This window comes from Miscanthus floridulus, chromosome 1 (assembly GCF_019320115.1).
Source record: "Miscanthus floridulus cultivar M001 chromosome 1, ASM1932011v1, whole genome shotgun sequence".
Lineage (NCBI taxonomy): Eukaryota > Viridiplantae > Streptophyta > Magnoliopsida > Poales > Poaceae > Miscanthus > Miscanthus floridulus.
The window spans coordinates 202,683,907-202,692,862 of NC_089580.1; the positions used below are offsets into that span (position 1 = coordinate 202,683,907).

General features: G+C 43.8%; 1 protein-coding gene across 1 annotated transcript; it reads right to left on the reverse strand.

Moving 5' to 3' along the window:
- Nucleotides 1-3,715: 3,715 nt before the first annotated feature.
- Nucleotides 3,716-4,970, reverse strand: LOC136509681 (expansin-B11-like). Its single transcript, XM_066504419.1, has one exon. The coding sequence runs from the start codon at nt 4,924-4,926 to the stop codon at nt 4,138-4,140; it is 789 nt and encodes a 262-aa protein (XP_066360516.1). The 5' UTR covers nt 4,927-4,970; the 3' UTR covers nt 3,716-4,137.
- Between the last annotated feature and the right edge of the window lie 3,986 nt (nt 4,971-8,956).

Consider the following 8,956-nt stretch of genomic DNA (forward strand, 5'->3'; position numbering starts at 1 on the left):
CCATGGTGCTGCATCACCATCTTTTGGTCTATTGGATCGTGTATCATCTTAGAGCCCATTAGAGGGGCACGTCCAAGGGGTATCATTAAGCCTGGACGAAAAACATGAAGCTCGTTAGCTCGCTCGGCTCGTGGCTAGCTCAACTCAGCTCGACTCAGCTCGTTAGGATAATGAGCTGAGCTGAGCCAAGATTTTAGCTCGTTAGCTATAATAAGCTAACTCAATCCAGCTCGCAAGCCGCTTACTAGCCCAACAAGCCATGCTTCCAAGAAAAGAAGCCTGTAGGCCACAACCACAGCCCACAGGCCCCCAGCCCACATACATAGCCCACACGCCACATAGCAAAAGGGCAAAGGCAGCCCTAAGCCTACTCACACTCACGCACAGCCTCATAGGCTCTTGGCCGCTGCTACGGTTCTAAAAAAAGCTAGCCGCCGCTACACCGCCCGCAAGCTCACAACCGCAGTCGATGACGAGGCAAGCGAGAAGCCGTGACCACAAGTCAGGCGACCGAGACTAGCGCCTCTCCCTCCGTGAGTCCATAAGCCAGGTCTGTGTTGTGTCTGGTCCTAACTCGGTCACTCCTCTCTCACTCCTTTTCCTCGCAATCTTCCTCTGTTCATTGCCGAACTGGTGTGCTCCTGGCCCTCTCAACCCACGGCCATGGAGGACAGGAAGAATGCATCATCGTGTCCACCAATTTTGAAGTTGAGTAGTCTTCATTTTACATTTTTTGTCCCTAGCTCACAAGCCAAATGAGCTAGCTCGAGCTTGTGGTCAAGCTGAGCTAAGCTAGCTTTTTAGCTTGTTAGTTATAACGAGCCAGCTCGTTATCCTACCAAGCCAGAGCGAGCCGAGCTGAGCCAGCTTGATATCCAGGCCTAGGTATCATGACCCAAACACTTTATGTTGAGTCATAGTTGCCTAAGTTAGGGTTTGTATTTTGCTTTAGATCAATCTGTCATCAAATAATCATCTTCATCGATTGCAACTTCAAGTGCTTGATAATATATCTACAATTTGTCACTTCAATTGAATTACTTCTTTCGAGTTCTTGCTTTTGTTCTTCATTTTGCAAGCAGGGATTAGCCTTGTGGGTAAGGTCAACTGGATTGTGACACGGTTCATACCAGAGAAGACGTGGTGCTAAGGTTGTAGGGTTCGGGTCTTTTGATCTAAAGTTGGGGCAGTGGTGTGTCAATCTCCACCAAAACGATAGTTTTGTCCACCTGATGGGAGATCAGGAACCCCGTCCCCATTACCTTTAGTAGTAGTTTGCCATAACGAATACGGTCCTGATCCAACGCATCAAAAACCTCCATCTTGTCCTCAACATATGATAGTCAACCAGCAGCCTGAACTGGATTGCAACTACCATCAAACTATCCAGCTTGATACCCACCCATTCTTTCATTGAGACTCCACTATTAGGACCATGTGTGGCAGGTTCATCTTGACCCACAACAACAGTTGCACTAGCACCAAGGGTAGCTTGAGTAGCACCTGCATGAACAGCATGTCACAGTGTCCTGAACTCATTTTGCATTTCTCACATTCTAGCTAGCAACGCAGCCTCACTATTGCCCTCGTCCTGGGCACTGTCCTTCAGCTGTGATCGACTTCGCTTCTTAGGTGGTATAACTGCAGCCACCAAAGAGATAAAAATGAACAAGTCAAACCCAAAATTCTAAAAGAAGAGGGAAAAACTTTTTTGAAAACAGACAAACATATACACCGTTACCCCACCTATATGTGCAAGTATGCCAAATTAAGCCTGAATTTGTTTTCCTAGAACTAAAACCTATGCTCTAATTATAAACTGTAAGACCCCAAACAACCTTTGCATAAGATGTCACCAAAAATGGAAAGAAACTAGAGCGATCAATAACAATTTTGGCAGTATCTCCTCTTAAAGAAAGAGCAATGTAGAAGCAACAACTAATTGAGAGGTATAAATACTTGAAAGTGGGCATTCCAATGGCTGATTTGAGGTAACTAGTTCTATGGTTTCACAAGCGAGCAAAACGAGGATATGTATTTGTTGCATGAACAACTACACCTGTTCTAGGACCTCCAAAAATTATGCCCCATGCCTGCTTTCTCTTACATGTAAAATTTGTTTGTTTGTTTTGAGGCCCTCCGTGACCTAGCTACACTTTTCATACTTGTTACACAACTTATACAATTCAGTCTTAACCTCACTAAAATAATATGAAGCATGATAAGTACCACCAGATTCAGCAAGGAGTTAAAAACATTATACAAACCTCTCATCTTAGCTCTAGGGTCAAGAATGAATGCATTTGAATATAATAGAGGGATATCCTGCTAGTACTTGAGAAGCTTCGTAGGAACAATAACATGTCTAAGATTACCATCATTTTCATAGGACAATGAGGATCGGTTAAAGAAGGAGAGCAGCCCACATGTGACACCAATCCATCCTTCCTCTCTATGCTATGCCGGCCCACAAGCCCCCCACATTGGCCACACACGGTGGGACACACATAATCTGATTTTGCACTAACCAACCATTTCTTCACCGTCGGCTAGATCAACCAATTCGCCCTTAAAAACAATTTTCACCACCAACAATAGAACAATGCATTATGATCCAGCGGTGAAATATTTTCGCCGTCGGTTCTAGAAAAAAAACGACGGTGATAAGGGTGTGGTGATGATAATGGATTATGTAGTAGTGTACTAGCTCCAACCAAGTAATGGGGAGAGGCTTAGAGTTCTTCTCCTTTCTTGCTAGAGAGAGACAGATAGGGGTGTAAAGATAAATGTGCTAGAGAGGGAGCGAGACGGGGGTGCTCATGCTACTCGTGCTGACATATGGTCCATGAAGGGTGTAGAGGAGACACCTCACAAACAACATGTCTTAGTCGCCACTGTGTTCCAGGGACCTGTCCGGTGGTGTCACTACCAGACCATCCATCGGAGTACCACTCTGACCAACAAACAAAGCATTTGCCCGGCCGTTCACTAGTGCGCAATTTGACGGTTCAACAATGCATAACATGTAGATTTTTCTTATAAATTAGAAGTTTTATGTTGTAATTTTCATAGTGATCATGTTTATGAACAAAATGCACACTCGGTCGTTACATTAGTCATAGAAAAAAGTGTTCTCTTAAAAAGGTAGCCATGATAAAATTGGGATTGCATTACATAAAAACTCCAAGGACAATGTGGGTGGTAGAGGAAACACGACATCATTTGTGTTTACCTCCTTAGATCCAATTCAATCCTCCTAAGTCCATTTTATGTTCCAACCATTCCAATGGTTTCTTTGAGGTAACTAGTTCTATGGTTTCATAAGTGAGCAAAACGATGATCTGTATCTGTTGCATGAACAAACCACACTATAGCATAAATTTGTGCAATCACCTCGTTAGACCAATCATACTTGAAAGCCATAATATCCCTCACGTTGTGCCTTTCCAATAATATAGTTGTCATAAATCATCGAAACACTTACCACGCTTATTACCTAGTGATCTAGATGCATACATGACGCCATATTAATGTTGGAAATTGCATAATTAATGGAAGCGGTGAAGGTGTCGCAATAATGGAAAGTGCATCCTATTAAAGAGTAGGAAGCTTATGTTTGGTAGCATGAATGAAAATAGCGTACCTTACCTTCAAAGAATGACCATGGTTAAGGATGGCCAAAGCAGAGAATACATCTAGAATCGATACGTGCGTATCATAAATTTCAATTAGTCATTGAAAAGTGTGTAATCTCTTAAAATGTAGCCATGATAAAATTGGGATTACATGGGAGATCCATGGACAATATTGTTTGTCTCGCTCCTCGGATCCTTTTATTATATAAATAAAGTCCTCTCAAATCTCTCATTAGGCACTTATTATGTATTGGATCTCTCTGTTTCTTCTCTCTTCACTTTCTTAATAATAATATAAGAGAGCGGAGCCTGGCTCTAGCAATATATGGAGAGGACGAAGGAGGACGTCGTTGTCGCAGTAGTTGCAGCAGCAGCAATAAAAAAAATGGATATTATGCATGGATCAATGCATGCGTACGCGTATGGTAATGCATTGCTTGGGAAGTTGCATGGGATCCAACCCAAGCCCCAGCCCAGAGCAGCAGTAGGTCTGCGTGCCAGCTTATTTGGCGGTGTAGGCGGTGTTGGGCTTCCAGTCTTCGGGGATGACGTCATTGTAGACGCTCTTGGTGCCTCCCTCGGTGGTGATTTGGACGGTGATGGGGAACTTGAGCGGCTTGTCGCTGTCCTTCCTCCAGATGGCGCCCCAGGAGTGCTTGAGGGGCTCGAACGCGTCGCCGCCCTTCTCCTTGATGTCCACCGCCACAATGTCGCCGTCACCGTCGACGTACTTGACCAGCAGCGCCAGGTAGTTGGGGTTGCACCCCTTCTCCACGTGGAAGGTGACCTTTTCGCCATACTTGCACTTGACCCGCCGGAACTGCATGTCGATGATGCCCGCCTTGCGCAGCTTCTCCTCCTCGCCCTTCTTGGCCATGGCGCCGAACGCCGTGCCGGCCAAGTCGAAGTGGTACGCGGCGATGGGCTCGTAGTTCATGTCCGTGATGTACACCACCACGGGCTCGTCGGAGCACTCTGCCGGCTTGTCGCACTTGATCTCGAAGCAAGAGCCACAGCCGAGGCCATCCTTGAAGATGGGGATGTTGCCGCACGCGCCCATGCTGTTGAAGGGGGCCTTGTTCACATCCTTGTACCCGCACCCTCCGCCGTTGTCGTCGGGGCCGGCGCCCGTCGGCTTGCCGTACCATGTTGCCTTCGCTTCCAGCCAGTCGCTGCCGTAGGTGGCCGTGATGTTCTTGCCCGGGGGAACCTTGGGAGGACCGCACCAGGCGCCGCCCACCAGAAACGCTAGCGCCACCACCGCCGCCACCTGCATCGTCGACCTCGACATGATGATGATCGTCGGTGGATATGATGGTATGTAACTGCGATGCGATGCGATGAATGAGCAGGCGGCTGGGGCTCGTATTTATATTATGGCCGCACGTGCCAGCGATCGGACGAGCTTGCATGCACGCACCGGAGTTGGAGACAGAGAGGTCATGCATGCATGGCCTAGCGAGCTTTGCTCTTGGCCACCGGTTAATTGGTCCCATATGCATGTCGAAGGTGACAATGGGAGGCCCTACTGCACACCTGTTCGTCTCGCCGCGATCCGAGGTAGCCATTTTCGTGTCGTCCCCCCTCCTGCTGGTCTCTCATCTTGCATTGCAATATGTGTCGTCATCATTACACACATGTTGCGGCCAACTGAACGGAAGGAAGGAAGCAGAGATGGATGACCGGTCGAGAAGAGAGGACATTACATGTCATATTGTTGACGACCGTTAGGAACACTTGAGATTTCTAGTATGGGCCTATGGACCATTTTTCAATATATTTGGCCCAGAGCTTTGAATTGAGATTTTTATTTTATTTTTGTGAGGTTTTTTTGTTTAGAGGCCAGGTTTAGTTCAAATTTTTTAAAAAAATCTAAGTGGGGTTTGGACTTTGGAGACACATGTATAGCCATTTAGCTGTGTATTGTTTTACTGAAAGTATGAATTCATAAATAAATCAAATATAACTTCTACAAGTTTGTTAGGTAATAGATAAATAAATTTCATAAAGTTCATCATTTTTATGGATTCCAAAGGCAATTATTGGAATCTCCTCCTTCAAATGGGCTTGAGGATAAAAGGAGTCTTAAGGGGGGGTTTTGATGACTTGTGCTTAACAGAGTGTTTAGTCGTTGTACTCCTGATCCATAGCTGAATTGATAAAACCATGGCATAGCCACATATCAACTACCTCATTTTTAATAGAAAACAAGGCAAATCCCTACAACGCTGGAAATCATATACATATAGCAATGTATTCAATTTGTGTTTTTTCCCTCAATTTTGCCCTTGTGTTAGTGCGTGGTCTTGTTATCCATGGTTATGAGTTACAACACAATTTCACCCTTTTGCTAGAGCTTGGTGTTATGAGGCCCAATGCACCTAGCTTGCTTGTCGTGGTTTTAGCTAGTTTGCTCGTAAATGACTCATTTATTTGCTATCATGTAAATACAGCATTTAACCTTTGTTGGTTTGCACGTGAACCTAGCCATTCATCATAATGTAGAATGAGAGTTATCCTTCATTCTTTCTCGAGCAAGCGATCCAGCAAATCCTAATAATTCCTGGTATGTTTGTCTCTAAAACCGACTGCCACTAAGTTGAACATAAAAAAGACTATCATTAGTCTGAATGAGCCAGCGGCCGGGGCTCCTATTTATATTATGGCCGCACGCGCATGCATGCACACACCGGAGAGATAGCATGCATGCACACACCGGAGAGATAGCATGCATGGATAGGAGATAGAGGTCATGCATGGCCGAGCGAGCTTTGCTAGCTATTCCATGCTTTGCGTACCGTCCCTGTAGCTAATAAGGGAGATGACGACGGGCGCCCCTGCAGCTGTTCGTCTCGCCGTGATCCGAGGTACACCTAATCCTGTCTTCAGTCCCCCTGCTGCTCGATCTCTCGTCTTCATTGGAATGTCGTCGTCGTCGTTACATTACACGCTGCACCGCCAAATAAATGTAAGGAAGCAGAGAGAGATGAATGGATACCATGCATATATATTGACCGACCGACGTCCGTTTTTTTATTAGACGAGGAGGTTACGTCCGTTTGGCATAGCTCCACCTCACTTCACCGGTGAAATCATTTATTTTTACTTCAGCTCCATGAGCATTTCTACTGGTAGAGCTAAAGCTGTTTTAGTGAAATATTTGGCAGAACAACTCTACACGTGGAACTCTTTAAAACATGCTGGCCCCGTTCGCGTGCCCTTAAACCCAGCTTGATCCGCTTATTTTTTCATTTGAAACAGTGTTTTTCTCTCAAAAAAAACTCCAGCATTCCTCCAAACTATCCAGATTCCTCCAGAATTCAGACAAGTGAACATGCCCACTATCACAAAATCCTACGTAGGGTCCACCAGAGTGAGTGGGAGTTAGGAGATGCTACTGTTTCAGCTTCATCTCCCATCCCTCCATTTTGAGAGCACGTTTCAAAAAGCTCATCGGGTGAAGCTATTTTAATGTTGACTCCTAGAGCTAGTGGAGAGCTGTGTCAAACAGGGCTACATGTCATAATGTTGACTACTATTAGGAACATAAGAGATTTGTGGTATAAGCTATGGACTAGTTTGAATAGATTCAGCCCAAAGCTAGATTAAATTGAGATTTTCTTTTTTACCCTAGGTTTTAGACAGAAGGTTCAATTCAAATCTAGAAAAAAAATCAAATTTGAGTGGACGCCTGGACGAAAGGTATGATATAGTAGGGGTTTGGACTTTGGAGACACGTGCATAGCCAATCTGCCATGCATTGTATTTTTGAAAGTATAAATTCAAAAAAATAGTTAGTTATAACTCCTACGTGTTTGTTAGGCAATAGATAGATATATTTCATAAACTTCAACCTTTTTATGGACTTCAAAGGCGATCATTGGAGTCTCCTCCTTCAAATGAGCTTGAGGAGAAAGGAGTGATAAGATATTTTTAACGACCAGTGCTTAACACCAACGTTTCATCAGACTCCTTCTGATCCCTCGCTGAATTGATAAAGCATGGCATAACCACTGTTGGTATTTATTAACTTGTTACTTGTTTTAGTAGCCACCTATTAATTACCTACATCTCATAATATTACTTTACTAGGTTGTCATCCCTGCTAGTGATGGTGCCAGAGATGCTTGTTGGTACTGCCTAACATCACTACTAGAATGATACTAAGTAGTTCTTTATATCATCTTAAGTGACTAGAAAGAATATAAAGATATATGAATGAAAAGGAATCTGCAAGCGCACAAATAATTATACCATTGTAGCACTTCACCCGAGATTATTCCAGGTATCATTATTTATATTTTACCACAGGAAAGGTCTAGCATGGACATGTATTGATAACTTATACTATTATTGGAGAAGTAAACCAGAACCAATATTCTACTCATAACAGGGGTAAGTCATAGGATAAGATATATATATATATATATATATATGATAAGTATTGATCATCAATAATGATAAATTACTCAGAGTACTCCTTTCTATGGCATTAGCATGGTCAGGTAGAATATTAGAGGAATAATTCCTAGGTTATTCTTAATTACAAGTCAAAGCATACATTGATTAGTGCAATTACACCTAGTAATCATGGCTAATATCATCTTTATATCTACATATAAGGGATATTACTAAGAAGGATTAAAAACAGAACTTGTCTTCCTTCGTAACTAGATCATACTTGTATACCTATATTCGGGGAGTGAACTACAAAGGACTCAACGGGAGTGTCACATCCGCGATCTACCACATGGCCTAGAATATAGGGTGCATCCGCAGGTAAACAACGTATAAGCACCACGCTTACACAATGTCAACCACTCACCCCGTGTACTTTGGAGCGAGCGCTTTGCGAACTTATGCATAAATATAATGATAAACTAGCTATACTAAGTATATAATGAAAGTAGACGATGAACATTATAACAAAAAACATGAATAAGATGAATACTAATATTGTCATAACAATTGTAGCAGGCATATAAAAATAATGGAGATACAAAAGAGAGGGACTACCAGGATTATACCAAACCACGCTCTTGACACGATCGGGAATCCAAGCGAAGCATGCTTGCCTCCCTCTAAACCTAACCTAACTAGCTATGCCTTAGAATATGGTGGAGCTCTGAGGATGATTAGGGTTTCTGTCTTCTCAAATGACTTGATGCCTCAGGGGGGTGACAATGGGCCCTAGGGGCCGGGCAGCCGGTAGGTACCTGGCAGCCTCTACCTCTCTGCCTCGGCGTGGTGTCCTCTGGTGTCCTCTAAAACCTTCTAGTGTTCGTTTCACGACAAATAAACGTAATTAAATCTGACATGTG

Excerpts from the sequence above, each read along its gene's own strand:
- LOC136509681 (XM_066504419.1), bottom strand. The coding sequence starts at position 4,926 with ATGTCGAGGTCGACGATGCAGGTGGCGGCGGTGGTGGCGCTAGCGTTT.